Here is a 24,538-nt window from a genome sequence, read left to right as displayed (position 1 = left end):
TTGCCCTTTCTGCCTCAACTGGAAGTGCCACAGATGTGCCAAACGGGGCCGGTGGGCCGTATGCCAAAGGCAGTGTAGTCTGGAGAGGATGAATGAAGAAGAGCCTTCTCCATTTACAAACCATACCAAAGAAGCCATAAGTGTGTCTCAGCACCAATAAAAGACAACTGGCAATTCAGAAGGAAATGTTTTCTGAAGGGGTCAGAAGGAGGGGAATCTTCCAAATGACTTGATGCTTTGAAAACTTTATTTAATTATAATCCTATCCATAAACCTATACTACAAAACTACTTAACAATCCTAATCTAGAGTCCTACTCTACAATCCTACTCTAACTTGGTAATAATATCTTCATCGTTAGATTCTTGTCTTCTTCGTCTTCTTCTTCGCTGAGTTGATGAGTGGTGCCAGGGTGGATGCTGGCTTGGCTGCTGTTACAAATGGATGCTAATCCACAGGAAAAAAAAACAACAAAGAACAGTGAACCATGACATTCCAAGCTCAGTGCTTCACAGACTCAATCAGGATTCCTCTAGCTCCTAGAAGGACCCAGAAAGTAAAACAATGGGACCATCTGCTCCCCACTCATCATGTGCAGGAGCTTGCCATCACAGGCAAACCTGGCCCAGAATCCCACTCATCCATTTATTCTGGTTTCTCCATCTTGCTGGGATTTTTGCCCTGCCAGTGCTCTAGAAATGGTGCTTTCTGTCCCTGGGGTTTTTTCCTTTCAGGAAGCTCCAATGACTCCCAGAGGTCCCTGTCTTGGAAAGACAGGCACCATGCTAACTTCCACAGGCACACAAAGCAGTGTCTGCCTTTCCATGCCCTGCCCCTTCTGTGTGGGATGGCACCTTCCTTCCCAGCAGGGCCAGTCCAGCGGCGATGGGTCCTGCAGTTCCCTCTCTGCCACACAACCTGGCAGTCAGCCTGGGACAGTTCCCCTCTGCCTGAGCATGCCAGGCAGCAGATGGGGCTGGGGCAAGTCCCTCTCAGCTGTCCCTGTTTGTGTGCCAGAAACCTCTAAGGGTGGGGTGGGGGGCATAAACCAGGGCCCCTCAGAGGCTCACAGTGAGTCCCTCAAAGCCCCTCCTGCCCACAGCCAAATCTCTCCAGACTGCTCTGCCAGGACTGGCAGCCTTGGGTTCCTCCACCACTATTTCATGTCTCTTTACCCTGCATTGCTGTACTTCAGTTCTTTTACCATTAGATAAAACTGAACATCCCACCAAATCAGGGCAACAGAAACAGCCAGAAAACAGAGCACCTGTCCTCTCAGGAAATGCGGAGAGAGGTGGAGTTATTCACTTTTGTGAAGAACAGGCCCCAGGGAGACTTTATTGCTGCTTTCCAAGATTTCAGAGTGGCTTTGAAGAAAGTGGGGGACACCTTTTTTAACAGGGCCAGTTACAAGAGAGTGTGGGCAAATAGTTTTAAACACATGGGGATCTAATCAGAGTAGGTCTAAGGAAGACCTTCTTTTCTCGGAGCATGGTGCCACTCTGGCACAGGTTGTCCCAAGAGCTTGTAGGTGCCCCCATCCCTGGAATCATTCCAGGTCAGGTGGGACAGGACTCTGAGCAACCTGATCTCTTTAAAGATGTCCCTGCTCATTGCAGGTCACTTGGACCAGAGGACTTTCCAGAGCCCTGCCAGCCCAGCCCAGTCTAGGATTCCTCACTGTTTTCATTTGAACATCACCAAGAGTGGAGGTGAGGAGGAAGGGGGCTCATCTGATGCCTCGGACCTCGGTGGAGGAGGAGCCCATCCCTCAGACACTGTTTCACCTCAGCCCCTTGGCATTTTACCTGCAGGAGCCTCTTGGCAGACCAGCGCTGCTCTTCGTCTGTCTGCAGGCAGCAGCTCAGAAAGTCACACAGGTGAGGCGAGAATCGGTTGGGCTTCCGCAGCTGTGGTCTCTCTCCTCTGGCTATCGGGAGTTCAGCCTGCATGAAAAGGAAACACGAGGCTCCACCTGCTTCTTTCCCATCTGTAACTGCTCTCCCAGAACCCACTGTTTAAGCTCCACTCTGCAGAGCACTTTCTGATAAGATGGAGATGGTGAAGGAAAGATGACTTTCCTTTACCAACAAAACACCACGGCTTTTCCAACATCCCGCTGATCTTGCCTTGGCAGTCAATTTCATTGACTGACCCAGTTAGTGGGAGCTACATCAGCAAAGCTTCTTTCCTTCTTGGAGGATTCACACCACCTTGACAGGCTTTTCAGAAGATGGACTCTGCTACACTAACACTACTATTTCCAAGGATTAGTACATGAAAGGCATCTCTGCAGTGCTTGTTGGTCCCTTAAGCACAGTGGTCATAAACCAAAACTCATTGAGCTTCTTGTCCTCTTCTAGAAAACAGAGGTGCATGGGAGGCAAGAATGGAAATCCACCAGGTATGCCTCAGGGTGAGGAAACAAACATTTGGAATCTCATATTCAACACAGACCCTTTAAGACACCTGCACAAATGTATTGGGATGAAAATGCCGGCTTAGGCACACAGGAGCCACCTGCAGCTCTGTCTCTCAGCTGCACGTTTCAGCCTCTTTATGTGGCAAAAGGAAACCTTTCCAAGGTCAAATCAGAAGAAGAAGCACCATCCCGATGGTCACCCTCTGCTCATTTGTATACTCAAGTCAATGCATTAATGGCGTCCCCATCGCAAAATATGTCTGTAAGAAGTGGGAGGTTTTGACAGGCTCTCCGTGACACCAGGCTGCAGCCTGGTCTCCAGAAAAATGCTCATCACAATAGTAACAGCTCTGTGCTGGTGGCACTGAAATAGATGGTGACCAAAAAGACTTTGTTATTATCCTCTTCAACCCAGAGGAAAATTTCCAAGCCCAAACCAGCAAGCACACTCCCCTGGAGTATAAATAATTATGGCAGCTTTTTTTCCTTTTCCCACACTCTCAGAGGTCACAAAGGGAGCTTTATCCTGTCTCTCTGCAACTGAGCTCAGCCACTGGACATGGTGGGGAGCTGGAGTCCTCACTGCCCTTAGCACTGTGCAAGCCAGAGATGGCCCTGCTCCTATAGTAAAGGAACACAGCACCAGCATCAACCGCCCACGTTGGATCCCAGCCCCAGGCACCAGGCTGCAAGCTCATCAACTTTTTAAAAGACCCAGAAACAGCCAAGGGTTTAGTGTAACTGCAGTCAGAGAAAAACACATCCTCAACTTATCCAGGCCACCCACACACATGACTGAGCAATGTACAGATTATTTGAAAGCCTGAAAGTTTTGAAGACCCACAGGACTTGGAAAAGATGCTACAGTGTGGAGGAAAATCAATGTGCTGTGGTTAAAAAAAGAAAAAGAAAGCAAAACTGTTGGGGAAGATGAAACCGGAAAACCTTTACAAATATGTATGCCTGGCAAAAGATTTTGAGAATATGGAAACTGTAAGCGAGATTGAAATGAAAAGTAAGCTTTGAGATAGTTACTAGCCTTAGTTACTGAACAACTGGAAAACAATGGTATGGCCAGCTGAAGGTAATCCCCTTTTGATTAAACAACACCCTCTGCTGGCAGACAGGTCCAAGGGTCAGAGCAGACCCTACTAGCTTGGCAGAAGGGGTCCAAAGAGTAGTTTTTAGGGTTTAAAATGTAACACAGTATGGTAATGTAAGGATTCTTATAGGCTGTAGTAAATACTCTAGTATTTGTATCTTGGACTAGATTGGTTAGTGAAAATTTGAACATTCTGCACAGAAGAAGATTTATTGTCTTGTAACAGGAACTTCCTCACTCTTACGGGTCTCTCTTTTGGCTCCTCTTTCGGGCCTGCTCTGAGCTGTGGCTGGCAGCTCCAAGCAGGGCCCTGCATCCACGCCCTTTGCAATAAACCGAAAGTTCCAAGACCTGGCTTCAAAGATCTTTCGTCTCTGTCCATCCCGACCGTCCTACCCACTGTCACTCCTACACAAAACTACTTGGGCATTGCTTTAGTGGTTGTGTCTTTTTTCTTTTTCTTTTTCTTTTCTTTTCCGATAAAATTGAAACTGGGAAGGTGTAACGTCAATTTCTTAGGATATTTATCACATGTCTAACCTCTCCACTGAAAAATTCTTGCCCTTCAGAGACAGAGCACCAACGGAGTTCAAAAAGCAAATTAGAAATGTCAGGCAGGTTGCAGGCCAAAATGCCAGGTTTCTGAACTGCTACTTCCCTTCTGATGCAACCGAATTTACAGCAGATGCTGATGTGCTGCAGGGACATGTTTAGAAGGGGACCTTGGTGGAAGTGGTGCCAGCAGATGGCAATGGGATTTGTCCAATGGCACACAGGACATGGGACAGGTGAGAAAGACAAGTGGGATCAGGGAGTATTTGCACCTTACCGAAACAGGAGTTTCATTCCTGTGAGGAACTTCTCGTTCCACCATTTCGATGCCCACAATTCCAAAAGACCATATGTCCACTTTGGGGCCATATGGTTGACCTGTCAGCACTTCAGGCGCCATCCAGCCAGAAGTGCCGGCCACTGAGCTCCGTCTACGCTGCTCAGGGGTGAGCTGAGCAAAGAGGCCAAAGTCAGCTGTGGACAAATAAACATACCATGAAAGCCAGGTCAAGTTAGGAAATCAAGCAAAAGAATTCCCCACTCTCAGTCTATGTGTTGTTGAATCTCCTGAAGAACTGTCCACACTCAGTTTCCTTGGGGCTTTAGCCAAGGAAGTATGGAATTGGCCACTTCCAAAAAAATCACAGTTTTTTAAACGCTGCTCACAGCAGTGGCCTTTATTCCCCTGAAGCTTTAGATTGTAGCTCCCTCCCTCTGGAAGAGACACAAACACACCAACGCCACTCTTGACTTCTCCTGGTTCCTTATACCTCTGTGCACGTTGCAACCGTGCCTTCAGCTCACAGCGGTGGGGCCCTGCACTGCCACCAGCACCATTTCTGGGGAGTTGGCAGCCACTCAAAGCAGCCCCTCACCCCACATCCCTGAACGCTGCTCCTGACCAGGAATATACTGACCCAGCTTGACAGAGCCGTCAGTTCTGAGAAGGATGTTTTCACTCTTCACATCTCGGTAGATCACGTGGTTCCAGTGAAGAAAATCCAGTCCTTGCAGGCACTGAGAGAGAAAACAGAAGCAGGAGGGCAAAAATTAGTGATTTCATCACACAAGAAAGGAAACAGAGTCTCTAAAAGATTCCCTCTGCATGGGAATGGCGAGTAATGGCAGAACACAGTGCCATTGAGAGGAAGAGTTGCTGCTCCAACACTTGCAGAGCAGGACTTTTCTAAGGAAAGGTATGTCAGCTTTTGAAAGAGCAACAGCACCTGCTGTTGTAGACTGTCCCCTGCAAACCAGCCAGGATGACTGCTGCTGCAGTGGATGTGCTTTCTCCATGCAGAGGGCAAAGGAGGAGTTTGGCCAAGAAAGAAAAAAGTCCCTCTCTTTGGTGTGAAGCGGATCACTTTTGGGTGGGAGGCTGCATGACGAGAGTTTTGTTGCTGGCCTCAGCACAGACTTGAAGTATCACATCAGTCACCTTCCTGAAGCAAAGAGCATTTTGGCTGCACTACTGTCCTTTTTAGTTGAGGACTGTGAGAAATGAGTCTCTGTTTTTTCTCAGCTGATCATTTCAAATCCTGCCACCAGCACCTTTGCTTTTACAGGCAAGGAATGCAGTGCAGACAGGCTCAAGATACAAGTTTAGGGAGGCAAGGTGGAGAAGAGCAAATACAAATACAGGAGGCAGAGTGAGACTACAACAGCAGGAGATAAGAGTACAAGAACTGAGTACACTGAGTGCAGGAGCACTGGCAGGCAGTTCCCTTGATATGCTTTTACTTGCCCATAGCATACCAGCACAAGGAAAACAAAGTTTATACATGAAACCTCTCATGTTCTGAGCCTCTGTTTCCCAGACAATCCTGCCCAAGCCCTCGGAAGCACAGGTGGGCTTGCTGACCTCCCGACTGATGGCTGCTATCGCGTCTTCAGACAGGTAGGTCTTGCTGATGACATCGCTCAGAGTGCCTCCATCCATGAACTCCATAACCAGCCAGAATTGATTATCCACAAGGTAGCTGAAAGAAGGAAACAAGAGCATGGAGGTAAACATGCATGGTTAGTTTATTTTCTTGGTTCTTATTTCCAAGTCCCTGTGTGACAAGGACAGAAGAAAAGGAACAGACATTCCCTCTAGGCTGTGCATTGTTTGAAACCTGTCTCAAGAAGAAAGGCACAGCTTTGGAAAAGGAGATGTCTTAAATAGCCAGCAAGTAAAAACTGCAGTTTAGGAACAGATAAAAAACTTGTCACACTGCGTGTTTCTGGAAATAATCTTCCTGGCATGCAAAGCAATGGAAAAGAGGGGACATAATCCAAGGAAAATCCATGTTAGTTTACCCAGACGTAAGAGGACTGTTGAAAAAAGTCAAGTCCCAAAATAATGTGGTGGCTGTGAACTTACAGGCTATTAATTTAATTAGATATGAATGATGCAGGTTTTTGAATAATTTTCAAACTATGTGTGCCAGGGAATACTCCTGCAGACAAGATGCACTCTCTTCCCATCCACTGGAGATGAGCAGAGCAGTAATAATTAACCAATAATTACAGCTCTGTTTTGTGCCAGTGAACAATCTTGCATGTTTGCAATATGTAAACAAATATTTACAACAACTCACCTGCCTAAATAGTTGACCACGTTGGGATTCTTATTTATCTTCACAGTCATGAGTTCATAGGCTTTTAGTTCCTTCTTCCTCGGTCCTTGGAGATTTATTTTCTTTATGGCCACCTAAAATGACATTGAAAATCAGTAACTTGAGAAGTGGGTGGCACGAGACCACAAGGCACATGGAGCGAGTGATTTTGCAATGACACAGCCAAGCTGTGCCAAACTGCATTCTGATTAGGCATTGCAGTAATTAGGAACTGACATTGCAATAGCCCATTGCTCCGCTCCCATGGGTGCCAGTTACAGGACACGTGGCCACTGAGGTTTTGCTGTGTCCACTTGGTAACAGTGGTGTCTCACCCACAAACCTCTGAGCCCACTCCCTGCTGCTTTGTATGGGATTCGGTAGTAATCCATGCCTTAATACTCTGTGGCTACATCCCGGGCTAGGGGCAGGGCTTAGGGTTTCTAGGGACGCCTTGCAGATCTCTCCCTATGTGCAGTTCCCAAGTGCAGCACTGCAGGTGTCTGAGGAACTACTGGTAACTTTCAGATGCATTTGCTGGCAACCAGAAGTGAGAATTCAGGACTCTGAAGCTGTCGCCCCAAAGAGCAGTGAGATGCTCTAAGGCACCACCTTTGTTTTAGCAATTGAGAGCGAGTGAGCACATCCTTCTCTGAAATGAACTGCTGCCCTCTGTGCCTTCTTTGTGGCAGCTGAGAAGGTCAAAGACTGTCCGCAATGTCTTTTGCAGGCTGGTACCAGTCTGTGTTTCTTTTGCCTCTTCAGCACAGCTCGACCCAAAGCTCTGGCCACAGCTGCTCACACCAGAGGGGAAAGCCCTTGAGTGCAGCAGAGATTGCGGGGGCTGTTGACATTTACCTCTGCTCCTGTGGCTTTGTTGATTGCTCTAACCACAAATCCAAAAGTCCTAGAAACAAAAAAGCAGCAAAAAAATGAGAAGCCATTTAGCTCTTGCAGTGAAAGCCAGCCCACACAGGAGATCTCTGCTGCAAATGCCTAAGACCTGCAGGATGAAGGCGGGCTCTGCCAGAAGGCAGATGATGCATTTTCCTCTCAAGTGCATGGGCACTGGGTCTGTCCCTGAAGTGCTGCCATCTACTGCCTCAGCTCCTAAAGAGAGCTCCTTCTTTCATCTCAGGTTTCATGTTCTAAATTGCGCAGTTTTCATAGTTTTCATCCTGACCATGGAGAATTTCCTTCAGCAAACTCTTGGAAAGAAATGTTCCTGAGAACTGTTATCTGACAGCTATCAGGGAGTAGGTTGCACTTTCAGGCAAGCAAGTTTCTTCCCCTTTTATTAGTGTGGCTGTATGATTTGGAGAGATAGAAAAATGCTAAGGAAATTAACACAGAGCTGTCCCATACTTGAGAGACATGGAGATCTTCCAGGTCCTGTTCCTTGCTGCAGGCAAGAGACCTTGGCAGCATGAAGATGTCTCTGACAATACTTTCAGGGCACACTCACAAATTCTGAGCAGCACTGAGAGATGGGACAATCTATCCCCAGTGTCTGAACATGGCAATAGATGTCTGTTTGCAGCTGGCCTCACTTCACACTGCATAGATATTCCACCAGAAAAACACCTGGCCCATGGTTATGGAGAAGTAAACTGTGGTTGGACTCACCCGCTGCCAATATATTCCAGTTCAGAATATTTCCCCACGGGGTTTTCCATGTTCACTATTTTCCCTGAGGGAAACAAAATGCAAGATGCTCACTTTAAAGCAAAGATCCCAGCTTCCAGAAGATGCAAAAGGCAGCCCCAGAGCCTGAAGCTTTGAACTCTTTGTGGTTGCCTGGGTAACAACAGCAAGCAGGCCGACAGCTCTGCAGCACAGGTGGCCAGCACACAGACTGATTTTCTACAGCAGTTCCCATGGGGAAATGTCTCTAAATGTCCCTGGGACATCAATCTCAGGAAAAACATTTGGTACAGCTATGCTGAAACATGCACACAATACACTGTCCCTCAGAGAAGAAATACAGCAGACGTACTCAGTTGCTCCAGGGAGTCATCCTTGATCTCCTGGTGCTGAGCAGCGCTGGAGATGGGCAAACTGCCCCGGCTCCACTTCCCAGGTTGGGGAGCAAAGGCTCCTTTAGACAATGCTGCTGCTGCAGCAGGTTTGACAAAGCCCTTGTGGATCTGGAACAAGAAATGAGTTTGTCAGAAAAGTGCCTGGCAGAAATTAGCCTGAAATTCCATTTCAAATGCAAGCCCTTGGTAAGGTTCTGTCAGCCACATGCAGGGCTCTTAAATGGGTTTTTTCTGATGTCCACTTCTCAAACTGGATGGGTCAAAACCAAAGGTTAGTTCTACTCAAGTTCATGGCCAGATTCATGTTCCATTTTCATGGATTTTCTGAAGGATCACTGCCACAATGACCATTCTGCTTCCTCTCAAGGATTCCTTTCCCACTCCAAGGGCTTCAGACACATTTGCAGCTCCTTGTTCAAATGTGTCCACTTTTCCTGCACCATCTTCAGGTCATGCTCAACTTGTAGTAACTTTGGTGGGGACGGTTCCTGTACCTCATGCCAGGCCTGGGGCTCTTCATTGCCACTCATTTGCTGGAAGTCTTTGCAGGCTGCCCGGCGAGATGTCAACGTTTGCACCTCAAGTCAAACAGAAGAAAGCAGTCAGAGACTACGGCTTATCCCTGTCAGTCAAGAGTCATTGACTGTGAGGAAAGGGAAAGAACAGATTTTACAAGGGGTACAGACAGCTTGTTTCAATCCTCCGTCTGGGTCACCATGTTCCCCTGTAAAAACACCTCGAGAAACAAGGAGAGCAGGAACAGGCCAGCAGGAATCAATTTGGATGACTGCTGGCCAAAAGGCCAAAGGACAAGTCCCACTGTCCAGGGCAGCAGTTGAGATTCAGCACACCAGGAAATGTCCTTCAGAGTCTCTGGGGTACACACTACAGCAGGATGGCACTCAGAGGCATCACCTCACTCCCTGAAGCCCTGCACTGGAAAGGCAAGAAGGGCAGAAACCACCAGTTTGGTGACTGCAGTGGCTATCCCTCTTTCACTCACTTGCTCTTGTAGAGCCTGAGGGAGACGACTAAGTTTTTCTCTGATGATTTTAATTTCTTCTTCCTGCCTCTTCTCCTTTGCCTCCATCTTAGTGTGAATTTTCTGAAGCTCCGTGTCCAGCTGTTCCTTCAAGTTCTGAAAAATACGAGAGAGAGGATCTTTCATGAGTGGAGTGGCTGCCACTCTTTCACTCACCTGGTCTTGTTGATCGCCCCTCTGCTGACGGAGATTCATCTCCTCTTGAATTCCTCTCATGTCTTCCTTGTTCCCCTTCTTCACTTCCATGATGGCACTCTGAGCCCCGGGCAGCTCTGCTTGTGACTCTGCCTTGATGTTCTGTACACACAAATGCGGAGCAAGTGACTGGGAGCTGCCATCACGCTCAGCTTTTTCCTCTTGCAGCTTCAAAATCGCATTTATTCAGCCACTTCTTTCTGCTCCCCTACCCACCTCTGCTTCCAGTGCAACCCTCCTGTCCCAGTGCTGACTTTGGCAGATTCCAAGGCTCTGTGCTTTCAGTGCCTCTGGGACTCCTGACCTCCTCAGTCCCAAGAGCTCCATTTTATGCCCCTTTTCCTGCCCTTCCCTCTGAAACCTGGCGAGTCAGGCTTACCTGGCCATTCTCCTGTGGCTCTTTCACCTGCTGCCTGAGCTGCTCTTCCTGTTCTTGGGCTGGGAACAGCTCTCCCCGAGTCTGCCATGGCATCTCTGACAAAGCAGGCTGCTCCTGCTCTTTCTCTGGAAGGACCTGCACAGAAAGCAAGAGAAGATGGGTTTCAACTTTCCATATAACATTTGAGGGCCAAGACTCAAGGACTGATGGGCTCACACGTTCCCAAAGCACTGTGCTGCAGCTCTCCTGGGTCATTCTCTGCCCATGAGGAGGCACAGATGCCAAAGTGACCCTGGCACTGCAATCAGGGGCCATCTGGGGCTGAAGCTCCAGCTGCCTCTGAGGCAGCTGACAGGGAAGGTGTGGCATTTTTCAAGGGTCTGCTGAGGACCTCCCTCTGCTTCTGCCTTGCTCTGTTTGTCTTTCAGTAGTGACTGACACCCCACCCTGTCCCACAGCTCCATCCTGGCTCTGCAGGTGCCTTCCTCTGTGAGCTCAGCCCTTGTGAGAGACACTTCTGGAGTTCATGTTCTCTTCACCAACTAAAACATGGAATTCTTCCACCTCTCTGGGACAGGCTGAACATTAAAGCATTAACGGGGGGCTTCAGGAAGAAGAGGCTGGAGGAGGAAACCATGTCTGAGGGGAAAAAACCACCACATCTGGAGGAGGAAACAGCTCTGCCTGCTCAGAATCGGTCATCGGAACATGTCTTTAATCCTCTCCTGAAAGGGATGCTTTACGTGAACTTTGCACCTCCAACTGCTTTGGACCAGAGCCAAGAAGATTCAATTATGCAAATGTTACATAGATAGATAGATAGATAGATAGATAGATAGATAGATAGAGAGACAGACAGACAGATCTCACTTTTATAATCTCTCTTTACTATCATTTTTGTTCCTACATACATCAACACTTGGTAGCCATTGCCCCAGTCAGCAGCAATCCCGAGACTGCTCTCCTGTTCCTTCAATAAACCACACTCTCAGGGAATCTGGAGCATTTAGGTCCTTATGGAATACAAGAAGATCCAGAGCATTGCACTGGGAACTGCACTCTTGCAGCATCTGTGCTTGGCCAAGTGCTGCTCTTGGACTCGACCACACTGACACTGCTAAAGGGGCTGCAATCAGGAATAAAGGCTAGGCCCTCCCAGCTCCTCTGATCTTTGAGGACCAGCTGGAATGCAAGAGCATTGATTTCCTGCTCAATTCCCAAACACCACACCTCCTGATTTCCTGGGTTGCAAAAAGACACAGGGACTGTAAATATGAAAGCGAAGAGCAAGGCCCTGTTGACTGCCCTGGCACCACAACAGCTCCATGCCCCAAACAATGTGTTCTCATGCAAAAATACTGCATCCTCCAGAAAGGCCCCCTTACAAAAGAAAATGCAAGCAGAATCTTTACAAGCGCAGAAAAAGGGTAGGAAAGATGGAGGAAAATCCATCTGCATTGCTAAAAACCAAAAAATTGAACAGGAATTCCCCTCCTAAAAAAGGAACAAAAACAAGACAGAAGAGCCACAGATGCCAGTGGAAAAAACACTAGGATAACGTGAGGAGATATATGCCGATGAAACAGCCCATGTGGCAAGCACTCAGCATCCTCAGCCAGCAACAGCAAGGGCTGGCTCATCAGAAATTTGCAGCTCTGTCTTGCACTAAAGACAGCACCACCCACAACTGGCACTTACTGGCTCCAAAGATTCAGGCTGTGCTGTGACCACTGATGGAGCCTCGAGGTCATACTGCTCAACTTGCTCTCGTTTGGCTTCTTCACCAAGAGGAGATGGAGCCAGGGCAGACACTGCTGTTGTCTCTATCATCTGTGGCAAGAGAGAAGCATGAGGGACAGGCTGATACCTATCATTTATAACCTTCTATCTTCTCCCATCTACCACCATATCTTGGAAGGAAAGTTGAGAGACTTGGATTACAATGGGGTTCTAAAGTGCTCTCGTGTATTAAAATTGGCTACTACAACTGTAATGCAACTTGCTCTGATTTAAATATCCCAACCTGTCTACTATCAGGTGACAATGATCTATTTGTGTAAGTGACCTTGTAATTCTTGAAAGCTAAGAAATGCAACAGTGAAACTTGCTGCTCTGCCTTGCACTAAAGACAGCACCACCCACAACTGGCACTTACTGGCTCAGCAGATTCAGGCTCTGGCGTGACCACTGATGGAGCCTCGTGGTCATACTCCTCAATTTGCTCCTCTTTGGCTTCTTCACCAGAAGCAGAGGGAGCCAAGGCAGACACTGTTGTTGCCTCTGTCATCTGTGGCAAGAGAGAAGCATGAGGGACAGGCTGTTACCTATCATTTATAACCTTCTATCTTCTCCCATCTACCACCATATCTTCCAAGGAAAGTCGAGAGACTTGGATTATAATGGGATTCTAAGGCACTCTCATGGTATTGAAATTGGCCAATCCACCTATAATGCAAATTGCTCTGAATTAAATATTCCACCCTGCCTACTATCAGGTAGGCAGTGATCTATTTGTGTAAGTGACCTTGTAATTCTTGAAAGCTCTGAAATGCAACAGTGAAACTTGCAGCTCTGCCTTGCACTAAAGACAGCACCACCCACAACTGGCACTTACTGGCTCAGGAGATTCAGGCTCAGGCGTGACCCCTGATTGAGCCTCAAGGTCATACTCCTCAATTTGCTCCTCTGTGGCTTCTTCTCCAGGAGGAGAGGGAGCCAGGGCAGACACTGCTGTTGTCTCTATCATCTGTGGCAAGAGAGAAGCATGAGGGACAGGCCATTACCTATCATTCAAAACCGCATTTCTTCTCACATCTACCACCATATCTTGCAAGGAAAATTGAGAATCTTTGATTACAATGGGATTCTAAAGTGCTCTCATGTATTAAAATTGGCTACTACAACTGTAATGCAACTTGCTCTGATTTAAATATCCCAACCTGTCTACTATCAGGTGACAATGATCTATTTGTGTAAGTGACCTTGTAATTCTTGAAAGCTCTGAAATACAACAGTGAAACTTGCAGCTCTGCCTTGCACTAAAGACAGCACCACCCACAACGGGCACTTACTGCCTCAGGAGATTCAGGCTCAGGCGTGAGTCCCGATGGAGCCTCAAGGTCATACTCCTCAATTTGCTCCTCTTTGGCTTGTTCACCAGGAGGAGAGGGAGCCAGGGCAGACACTGCTGGTGTCTCTGTCATCTGTGGCAAGAGAGAAGCATGAGGGACAAGCCGTTACCTATCATTTATAATCTCGTTTCTCCTCGGATCCACAACCACCTCTTAAAAGGAAAAATTATCCACTTTGTTAGCAATGCGATTCTAAGTCACTCTGACCAGATTAAAATGGGCTAACTCAACAGAACTCTATTTAATGCACTCTATGTATTTGATAGTCCTTCCTGGCTGCCATCAGCAAGCAACTGTGCCTTGGCACAAAGGAGCTTTTGGCTCTTTAAAGCCCTGAAATGCAAAAGTAGGAAATAGCCAGCAAGGCCTTTGCTGTTGCTGTGGCAGACATGGAAAACTCAGACTGGATCAGAATCCTAACCAGTGCAAGGAAAGGGCAGGAAAGGTTGTGCAGAAGAATCTGTGCTTGCTGGAAAGAGAGAAAATGGGCAGGGCTTTACCTCCTACCAAACCAAGTCAAACCAAGTCAAAAGTGTCCCCTCCTCAGGTGGCTAAAACACTTGGAGGCAGTGAGGGCATGTTTGGCAGGGGAACAGCCATGGTGATGAGCACTGTCATGTATGGATCTATGGAAGTGTGCCTGAAGGTCCCTCACGAGCCTCCCGTTGTCCAGGCTGAAACACCCTGAGCACCTCCTCCTTGGCCTTGCGCTCCACACCCTTCCCCAGCTCCCGTGTCCTTCTCTGCACACGCCCAGCGCCTCAAGGACTTCCTGCTTCAGAGGGGCCCACATGTAGACACATCACTGTGGAGTTGTGCTCGCCCTGTATATCCCCTCATAATGGTTTGTCCCTCCATATCCCCTCTTTGTATCCGTTTGGTTCATCCCAGCTTTCCCATCAGCACCTGTATGTCCATCAAACCCCAAAATCCCTGACTCATCCCCCTGTCTCCTCCCAGGTGATGTGTCCATCACCTCGTGACCCTTCCCCTTTGTCCAGAGCCTTCTCCCAGGGTCACCAGGTAACTGGACCCTGGCTCGGGGCTCCTCCCCCACCCCCTCCTCAGTGGTCACGCTGAGGCCTTGCCCCCAGAGAGCCACTCCCAAGTCCTTCCCCTGTTGGCTGCTCGGGTTTCCCCGTCCCCCTCTATCTGGCTCCTCTGGGCAGGGACACCCTCTCTTGCTCTGGATGTCCTTCGGGTTTGGATGCGGCCTGGGATCTCTCCAGGCCCTCATTAAATTTCGGAACTAATCCTGAGGAGGAGCGCCTCTTTCTCTTGCTTGTCGGACCAGCTTGTCTTTGAACTCACGAGGGAGCTTCTCAAAGCCCCCCAGGATCCAAGGAGAAGTTCCCTCCCTCTGCCCGACTCGCCCCACTGCCCAGCTGGACGGGGTGCACTGGGGACTGATCACCCGTGGATTTGAGGGTGACACGCAGCACAGAACTTCCAGCTATGGTTGCAGCGCTGCCCAGCCCAGGGGGATGGTCACTGCCCTGCTCCTTCTGCCCCACTGCTGATGACACAGGCCAGGGTGCCCTTGGCCTTCTTGGCCACCTGGCCAGGTCCTGGCCCACCTTCAGCTGCTTTTGACCGGCACCCCTGGGTCCTTTTGGCCCACACAGCGTCCCAGCCACAAAGTTGCCCATTGGATTAAAAATACAGCATCCACCATTTCAAAATGTCCTTCCTCTTCTGAGCAACACAAGACTGCAGTCATGGACTTGCAGCTTCACCTCCCCCCGGCCCCGCCTCCAGGCTGCAGTGCACTTTTCAAAGCTGCAGACTACACCAAATAATGCATCCACAGAACCTTGCTTTTTGCCTCACAAGAGGGCTTCACAATTATAAACTTAGTTTCTTTGGCCAGATCTTGTCCCCCACAGATTCATGGACAACACACTCGTCTACTTGCAGCTTATCAAAAGTCACAAGACAGCTGAGCCGCACACTTTGTAGAACTGAATAAATACTCGAGAAACTGCAGACCCGTTTCACCAGCCAAACACGTGTTTCCACAAAGAGAAAGCAAACAAACCAAGCCCTGAGACCTCCAGCACTACCTCGTGCGCCCTTGGCCATGGCCCTGCAGAAGCCCAAGAGACAGAGCTTCACTGAGTTGAGCAGCCAGACGCTCATCCTGAGGCAACAGGCTTTGGTGCCTAAACATGACAGGTCCAAGGCCAATTTCTAGCTGGAGGTCACTGCCTGCAGGAAATCGCTGGGTCCTGGCAGGACTCCAGCACTCAGCATCCTCGCCAGCAACAGCAAGAGCAGGCTGGTCAGAAACTTGCAGCTCTGCCTTGCACGAAATACAGCATCACCCACAACTGGCACTTGCCGTTTCAGAAGATTCAGGCTCTAGTGTGACCACTGATGGAGCCTCACGGTCATTCTTTTCAATTTGCTCCTCTCTGGCTTCTTCTTCAGGAGCAGAGGGAGCCAGGGCAGACACTGTTGTTTCCTCTGTCATCTGTGGCAAGAGAGAAGCATGAGGGACAGGCTGTTACCTATCATCTATAACTTCCTATATTCTCACATCTACCACCATTTCTTCCAAGGAAAATTGAGAAACTTTAATTGCAGTGGGATTCCAATGAGCTCTCGTGGTATTAAAATTGGTTAATCCACCTGTACTGCAAATTGCTCTGAAATAAATATTCCACCCTCCCTTCTATCAGATAGCAATGATCTCTTTGTAACTGACGTTATAAATCTTGAAAGCTCTGAAACGCAAAAGCGAAACTTGCAGCTCTGCCATGCACTAAAGACAGCACCACCCACAACTGGCACTTACTGGCTCTGAAGATTCAGGCTCTGCTGAGACCCCTGATGGAGCCTCACGGTCATACTGCTCAATATGGTCCTCTTCATATTCTTCTCTAGGAGCAGAGGTGGCTGGGGCAGACAGTGATGCTGGTTTTGTGCTCTGGGGCAAGAGAGAAACATGAGGGACAGGCCATTACCTATCATTTAAAACCGCATTTCTTCTCACATCTACCACCATTTCTTGCAAGGAAAATTGAGAATCTTTGATTACAATGGGGTTCTAAAGTGCTCTCGTGTATTAAAATTGGCTACTACAACTGTAATGCAACTTGCTCTGATTTAAATATCCCAACCTGTCTACTATCAGGTGACAATGATCTATTTGTGTAAGTGACCTTGTAATTCTTGAAAGCTAAGAAATGCAACAGTGAAACTTGCTGCTCTGCCTTGCACTAAAGACAGCACCACCCACAACTGGCACTTACTGGCTCAGCAGATTCAGGCTCTGGCGTGACCACTGATGGAGCCTCGTGGTCATACTCCTCAATTTGCTCCTCTTTGGCTTCTTCACCAGAAGCAGAGGGAGCCAAGGCAGACACTGTTGTTGCCTCTGTCATCTGTGGCAAGAGAGAAGCATGAGGGACAGGCTGTTACCTATCATTTATAACCTTCTATCTTCTCCCATCTACCACCATATCTTCCAAGGAAAGTTGAGAGACTTGGATTATAATGGGATTCTAAGGCACTCTCATGGTATTGAAATTGGCCAATCCACCTATAATGCAAATTGCTCTGAATTAAATATTCCACCTTGCCTACTATCAGGTGACAATGATCTATTTGTGTAAGTGACCTTGTAATTCTTGAAAGCTCTGAAATACAACAGTGAAACTTGCAGCTCTGCCTTGCACTAAAGACAGCACCACCCACAACGGGCACTTACTGCCTCAGGAGATTCAGGCTCAGGCGTGAGTCCCGATGGAGCCTCAAGGTCATACTCCTCAATTTGCTCCTCTTTGGCTTGTTCACCAGGAGGAGAGGGAGCCAGGGCAGACACTGCTGGTGTCTCTGTCATCTGTGGCAAGAGAGAAGCATGAGGGACAAGCCGTTACCTATCATTTATAATCTCGTTTCTCCTCGGATCCACAACCACCTCTTAAAAGGAAAAATTATCCACTTTGTTAGCAATGCGATTCTAAGTCACTCTGACCAGATTAAAATGGGCTAACTCAACAGAACTCTATTTAATGCACTCTATGTATTTGATAGTCCTTCCTGGCTGCCATCAGCAAGCAACTGTGCCTTGGCACAAAGGAGCTTTTGGCTCTTTAAAGCCCTGAAATGCAAAAGTAGGAAATAGCCAGCAAGGCCTTTGCTGTTGCTGTGGCAGACATGGAAAACTCAGACTGGATCAGAATCCTAACCAGTGCAAGGAAAGGGCAGGAAAGGTTGTGCAGAAGAATCTGTGCTTGCTGGAAAGAGAGAAAATGGGCAGGGCTTTACCTCCTACCAAACCAAGTCAAACCAAGTCAAAAGTGTCCCCTCCTCAGGTGGCTAAAACACTTGGAGGCAGTGAGGGCATGTTTGGCAGGGGAACAGCCATGGTGATGAGCACTGTCATGTATGGATCTATGGAAGTGTGCCTGAAGGTCCCTCACGAGCCTCCCGTTGTCCAGGCTGAAACACCCTGAGCACCTCCTCCTTGGCCTTGCGCTCCACACCCTTCCCCAGCTCCCGTGTCCTTCTCTGCACACGCCCAGCGCCTCAAGGACTTCCTGCTTCAGAGGGGCCCACATGTAGACACATCACTGTGGAGTTGTGCTCGCCCTGTATATCCCCTCATAATGGTTTGTCCCTCCATATCCCCTCTTTGTATCCGTTTGGTTCATCCCAGCTTTCCCATCAGAATCTGTATGTCCATCAAACCCCAAAATCCCTGACTCATCCCCCTGTCTCCTCCCAGGTGATGTGTCCATCACCTCGTGACCCTTCCCCTTTGTCCAGAGCCTTCTCCCAGGGTCACCAGGTAACTGGACCCTGGCTCGGGGCTCCTCCCCCACCCCCTCCTCAGTGGTCACTCTGAGGCCTTGCCCCCAGAGAGCCACTCCCAAGTCCTTCCCCTGTTGGCTGCTCGGGTTTCCCCGTCCCCCTCTATCTGGCTCCTCTGGGCAGGGACACCCTCTCTTGCTCTGGATGTCCTTCGGGTTTGGATGCGGCCTGGGATCTCTCCAGGCCCTCATTAAATTTCGGAACTAATCCTGAGGAGGAGCGCCTCTTTCTCTTGCTTGTCGGACCAGCTTGTCTTTGAACTCACGAGGGAGCTTCTCAAAGCCCCCCAGGATCCAAGGAGAAGTTCCCTCCCTCTGCCCGACTCGCCCCACTGCCCAGCTGGACGGGGTGCACTGGGGACTGATCACCCGTGGATTTGAGGGTGACACGCAGCACAGAACTTCCAGCTATGGTTGCAGCGCTGCCCAGCCCAGGGGGACGGTCACTGCCCTGCTCCTGCTGCCCCACTGCTGATGACACAGGCCAGGGTGCCCTTGGCCTTCTTGGCCACCTGGCCAGGTCCTGGCCCACCTTCAGCTGCTTTTGACCGGCACCCCTGGGTCCTTTTGGCCCACACAGCGTCCCAGCCACAAAGTTGCCCATTGGATTAAAAATACAGCATCCACCATTTCAAAATGTCCTTCCTCTTCTGAGCAACACAAGACTGCAGTCATGGACTTGCAGCTTCACCTCCCCCCGGCCCCGCCTCCAGGCTGCAGTGCACTTTTCAAAGCTGCAGACTACACCAAATAATGCATCCACAGAACCTTGCTTTTTGCCTCACAAGAGGGCTTCACAATTATAAACTTAGTTTCTTTGGCCAGATCTTGTCCCCCACAGATTCATGGACAACACACTCGTCTACTTGCAGCTTATCAAAAGTCACAAGACAGCTGAGCCGCACACTTTGTAGAACTGAATAAATACTCGAGAAACTGCAGACCCGTTTCACCAGCCAAACACGTGTTTCCACAAAGAGAAAGCAAACAAACCAAGCCCTGAGACCTCCAGCACTACCTCGTGCGCCCTTGGCCATGGCCCTGCAGAAGCCCAAGAGACAGAGCTTCACTGAGTTGAGCAGCCAGACGCTCATCCTGAGGCAACAGGCTTTGGTGCCTAAACATGACAGGTCCAAGGCCAATTTCTAGCTGGAGGTCACTGCCTGCAGGAAATCGCTGGGTCCTGGCAGGACTCCAGCACTCAGCATCCTCGCCAGCAACAGCAAGAGCAGGCTGGTCAGAAACTTGCAGCTCTGCCTTGCACTAAATACAGCATCACCCACAACTGGCACTTGCCGTTTCAGAAGATTCAGGCTCTAGTGTGACCACTGATGGAGCCTCACGGTCATTCTTTTCAATTTGCTCCTCTCTGGCTTCTTCTTCAGGAGCAGAGGGAGCCAGGGCAGACACTGTTGTTTCCTCTGTCATCTGTGGCAAGAGAGAAGCATGAGGGACAGGCTGTTACCTATCATCTATAACTTCCTATATTCTCACATCTACCACCATTTCTTCCAAGGAAAATTGAGAAACTTTAATTGCAGTGGGATTCCAATGAGCTCTCGTGGTATTAAAATTGGTTAATCCACCTGTACTGCAAATTGCTCTGAAATAAATATTCCACCCTCCCTTCTATCAGATAGCAATGATCTCTTTGTAACTGACGTTATAAATCTTGAAAGCTCTGAAACGCAAAAGCGAAACTTGCAGCTCTGCCATGCACTAAAGACAGCACCACCCACAACTGGCACTTACTGGCTCTGAAGATTCAGGCTCTGCTGAGACCCCTGATGGAGCCTCACGGTCATACTGCTCAATATGGTCCTCTTCATATTCTTCTCTAGGAGCAGAGGTGGCTGGGGCAGACAGTGATGCTGGTTTTGTGCTCTGGGGCAAGAGAGAAACATGAGGGACAGGCCATTACCTATCATTTAAAACCGCATTTCTTCTCACATCTACCACCATTTCTTGCAAGGAAAATTGAGAATCTTTGATTACAATGGGGTTCTAAAGTGCTCTCGTGTATTAAAATTGGCTACTACAACTGTAATGCAACTTGCTCTGATTTAAATATCCCAACCTGTCTACTATCAGGTGACAATGATCTATTTGTGTAAGTGACCTTGTAATTCTTGAAAGCTAAGAAATGCAACAGTGAAACTTGCTGCTCTGCCTTGCACTAAAGACAGCACCACCCACAACTGGCACTTACTGGCTCAGCAGATTCAGGCTCTGGCGTGACCACTGATGGAGCCTCGTGGTCATACTCCTCAATTTGCTCCTCTTTGGCTTCTTCACCAGAAGCAGAGGGAGCCAAGGCAGACACTGTTGTTGCCTCTGTCATCTGTGGCAAGAGAGAAGCATGAGGGACAGGCTGTTACCTATCATTTATAACCTTCTATCTTCTCCCATCTACCACCATATCTTCCAAGGAAAGTTGAGAGACTTGGATTATAATGGGATTCTAAGGCACTCTCATGGTATTGAAATTGGCCAATCCACCTATAATGCAAATTGCTCTGAATTAAATATTCCACCTTGCCTACTATCAGGTAGCAATAATCTATTTGTGTAAGTGACCTTGTAATTCTTGAAAGCTCTGAAATGCAACAGTGAAACTTGCAGCTCTGCCTTGCACTAAAGACAGCACCACCCACAATGGGCACTTACTGGCTCAGGAGATTCAGGCTCTGGTATGACCCCTGATTGAGCCTCAAGGTCATACTCCTCAATTTGCTCCTCTTTGGCTTGTTCACCAGGAGGAGAGGGAGCCAGGGCAGACACTGCTGGTGTCTCTGTCATCTGTGGCAAGAGAGAAGCATGAGGGACAAGCCGTTACCTATCATTTATAATCTCGTTTCTCCTCGGATCCACAACCACCTCTTAAAAGGAAAAATTATCCACTTTGTTAGCAATGCGATTCTAAGTCACTCTGACCAGATTAAAATGGGCTAACTCAACAGAACTCTATTTAATGCACTCTATGTATTTGATAGTCCTTCCTGGCTGCCATCAGCAAGCAACTGTGCCTTGGCACAAAGGAGCTTTTGGCTCTTTAAAGCCCTGAAATGCAAAAGTAGGAAATAGCCAGCAAGGCCTTTGCTGTTGCTGTGGCAGACATGGAAAACTCAGACTGGATCAGAATCCTAACCAGTGCAAGGAAAGGGCAGGAAAGGTTGTGCAGAAGAATCTGTGCTTGCTGGAAAGAGAGAAAATGGGCAGGGCTTTACCTCCTACCAAACCAAGTCAAACCAAGTCAAAAGTGTCCCCTCCTCAGGTGGCTAAAACACTTGGAGGCAGTGAGGGCATGTTTGGCAGGGGAACAGCCATGGTGATGAGCACTGTCATGTATGGATCTATGGAAGTGTGCCTGAAGGTCCCTCACGAGCCTCCCGTTGTCCAGGCTGAAACACCCTGAGCACCTCCTCCTTGGCCTTGCGCTCCACACCCTTCCCCAGCTCCCGTGTCCTTCTCTGCACACGCCCAGCGCCTCAAGGACTTCCTGCTTCAGAGGGGCCCACATGTAGACACATCACTGTGGAGTTGTGCTCGCCCTGTATATCCCCTCATAATGGTTTGTCCCTCCATATCCCCTCTTTGTATCCGTTTGGTTCATCCCAGCTTTCCCATCAGCACCTGTATGTCCATCAAACCCCAAAATCCCTGACTCATCCCCCTGTCTCCTCCCAGGTGATGTGTCCATCACCTCGTGACCCTTCCCCTTTGTCCAGAGCCTTCTCCCAGGGTCACCAGGTAACTGGACCCTGGCTCGGGGCTCCTCCCCCACCCCCTCCTCAGTGGTCACGCTGAGGCCTTGCCCCCAGAGAGCCACTCCCAAGTCCTTCCCCTGTTGGCTGCTCGGGTTTCCCCGTCCCCCTATATCTGGCTCCTCTGGGCAGGGACACCCTCTCTTGCTCTGGATGTCCTTCGGGTTTGGATGCGGCCTGGGATCTCTCCAGGCCCTCATTAAATTTCGGAACTAATCCTGAGGAGGAGCGCCTCTTTCTCTTGCTTGTCGGACCAGCTTGTCTTTGAACTCACGAGGGAGCTTCTCAAAGCCCCCCAGGATCCAAGGAGAAGTTCCCTCCCTCTGCCCGACTCGCCCCACTGCCCAGCTGGACGGGGTGCACTGGGGACTGATCACCCGTGCATTTGAGGGTGACACGCAGCACAGAACTTCCAGCTATGGTTGCAGCGCTGCCCAGCCCAGGGGGACGGTCACTGCCCTGCTCCTGCTGCCCCACTGCTGATGACACAGGCCAGGGTGCCCTTGGCCTTCTTGGCCACCTGGCCAGGTCCTGGCCCACCTTCAGCTGCTTTTGACCGGCACCCCTGGGTCCTTTTGGCCCACACAGCGTCCCAGCCACAAAGTTGCCCATTGGATTAAAAATACAGCATCCACCATTTCAAAATGTCCTTCCTCTTCTGAGCAACACAAGACTGCAGTCATGGACTTGCAGCTTCACCTCCCCCCGGCCCCGCCTCCAGGCTGCAGTGCACTTTTCAAAGCTGCAGACTACACCAAATAATGCATCCACAGAACCTTGCTTTTTGCCTCACAAGAGGGCTTCACAATTATAAACTTAGTTTCTTTGGCCAGATCTTGTCCCCCACAGATTCATGGACAACACACTCGTCTACTTGCAGCTTATCAAAAGTCACAAGACAGCTGAGCCGCACACTTTGTAGAACTGAATAAATACTCGAGAAACTGCAGACCCGTTTCACCAGCCAAACACGTGTTTCCACAAAGAGAAAGCAAACAAACCAAGCCCTGAGACCTCCAGCACTACCTCGTGCGCCCTTGGCCATGGCCCTGCAGAAGCCCAAGAGACAGAGCTTCACTGAGTTGAGCAGCCAGACGCTCATCCTGAGGCAACAGGCTTTGGTGCCTAAACATGACAGGTCCAAGGCCAATTTCTAGCTGGAGGTCACTGCCTGCAGGAAATCGCTGGGTCCTGGCAGGACTCCAGCACTCAGCATCCTCGCCAGCAACAGCAAGAGCAGGCTGGTCAGAAACTTGCAGCTCTGCCTTGCACTAAATACAGCATCACCCACAACTGGCACTTGCCGTTTCAGAAGATTCAGGCTCTAGTGTGACCACTGATGGAGCCTCACGGTCATTCTTTTCAATTTGCTCCTCTCTGGCTTCTTCTTCAGGAGCAGAGGGAGCCAGGGCAGACACTGTTGTTTCCTCTGTCATCTGTGGCAAGAGAGAAGCATGAGGGACAGGCTGTTACCTATCATCTATAACTTCCTATATTCTCACATCTACCACCATTTCTTCCAAGGAAAATTGAGAAACTTTAATTGCAGTGGGATTCCAATGAGCTCTCGTGGTATTAAAATTGGTTAATCCACCTGTACTGCAAATTGCTCTGAAATAAATATTCCACCCTCCCTTCTATCAGATAGCAATGATCTCTTTGTAACTGACGTTATAAATCTTGAAAGCTCTGAAACGCAAAAGCGAAACTTGCAGCTCTGCCATGCACTAAAGACAGCACCACCCACAACTGGCACTTACTGGCTCTGAAGATTCAGGCTCTGCTGAGACCCCTGATGGAGCCTCACGGTCATACTGCTCAATATGGTCCTCTTCATATTCTTCTCTAGGAGCAGAGGTGGCTGGGGCAGACAGTGATGCTGGTTTTGTGCTCTGGGGCAAGAGAGAAACATGAGGGACAGGCCATTACCTATCATTTAAAACCGCATTTCTTCTCACATCTACCACCATTTCTTGCAAGGAAAATTGAGAATCTTTGATTACAATGGGGTTCTAAAGTGCTCTCGTGTATTAAAATTGGCTACTACAACTGTAATGCAACTTGCTCTGATTTAAATATCCCAACCTGTCTACTATCAGGTGACAATGATCTATTTGTGTAAGTGACCTTGTAATTCTTGAAAGCTAAGAAATGCAACAGTGAAACTTGCTGCTCTGCCTTGCACTAAAGACAGCACCACCCACAACTGGCACTTACTGGCTCAGCAGATTCAGGCTCTGGCGTGACCACTGATGGAGCCTCGTGGTCATACTCCTCAATTTGCTCCTCTTTGGCTTCTTCACCAGAAGCAGAGGGAGCCAAGGCAGACACTGTTGTTGCCTCTGTCATCTGTGGCAAGAGAGAAGCATGAGGGACAGGCTGTTACCTATCATTTATAACCTTCTATCTTCTCCCATCTACCACCATATCTTCCAAGGAAAGTTGAGAGACTTGGATTATAATGGGATTCTAAGGCACTCTCATGGTATTGAAAT

The 24,538-nt window shown here is 48.9% G+C and overlaps 2 protein-coding genes across 2 annotated transcripts; both read right to left on the bottom strand.

Annotated features, from left to right (window-relative positions):
- Positions 1-357: 357 nt before the first annotated feature.
- LOC140683505 (serine/threonine-protein kinase PAK 1-like) lies at positions 358-7,068 on the bottom strand. The gene is made up of 7 exons (XM_072926016.1): positions 7,012-7,068; positions 6,659-6,771; positions 5,938-6,055; positions 4,994-5,093; positions 4,354-4,550; positions 1,809-1,946; positions 358-447 (listed from the first exon to the last, which is right to left on the bottom strand). Exons 1-7 carry the CDS (start codon positions 7,066-7,068, stop codon positions 358-360), a joined length of 813 nt encoding a protein of 270 aa, XP_072782117.1.
- A 1,810-nt stretch (positions 7,069-8,878) lies between these two features.
- Positions 8,879-10,460, bottom strand: LOC140683543 (uncharacterized). Its single transcript, XM_072926158.1, has 3 exons — positions 10,332-10,460; positions 9,719-10,054; positions 8,879-9,293 (listed from the first exon to the last, which is right to left on the bottom strand). Exons 1-3 carry the CDS (start codon positions 10,422-10,424, stop codon positions 9,078-9,080), a joined length of 645 nt encoding a protein of 214 aa, XP_072782259.1. The 5' UTR covers positions 10,425-10,460; the 3' UTR covers positions 8,879-9,077.
- Positions 10,461-24,538: the final 14,078 nt, after the last annotated feature.

Source organism: Taeniopygia guttata, chromosome 3 (genome assembly GCF_048771995.1).
Source record: "Taeniopygia guttata chromosome 3, bTaeGut7.mat, whole genome shotgun sequence".
Taxonomy (NCBI): domain Eukaryota; kingdom Metazoa; phylum Chordata; class Aves; order Passeriformes; family Estrildidae; genus Taeniopygia; species Taeniopygia guttata.
The sequence above is the reverse complement of the archived record's forward strand: the minus strand, read 5'-3'. Positions and strand labels throughout refer to the sequence as shown.

Coding starts and splice junctions, on each gene's coding strand:
- LOC140683505 (XM_072926016.1), bottom strand. CDS start 7,068: ATGGATTACTACCGAATCCCATACAAAGCAGCAGGGAGTGGGCTCAGA. Junction 5,094..5,937: donor TAGCAGCCATCAGTCGGGAG/GTCAGCAAGCCC, acceptor TTTCTCTCTCAG/TGCCTGCAAGGACTGGATTT. Junction 1,947..4,353: donor GGAATGAAACTCCTGTTTCG/GTAAGGTGCAAA, acceptor CTTTTCATGCAG/GCTGAACTCCCGATAGCCAG.
- LOC140683543 (XM_072926158.1), bottom strand. CDS start 10,424: ATGCCATGGCAGACTCGGGGAGAGCTGTTCCCAGCCCAAGAACAGGAA. Junction 10,055..10,331: donor AGCCACAGGAGAATGGCCAG/GTAAGCCTGACT, acceptor TTGTGTGTACAG/AACATCAAGGCAGAGTCACA. Junction 9,294..9,718: donor CTCAGGCTCTACAAGAGCAA/GTGAGTGAAAGA, acceptor GTTTGACTTGAG/GTGCAAACGTTGACATCTCG.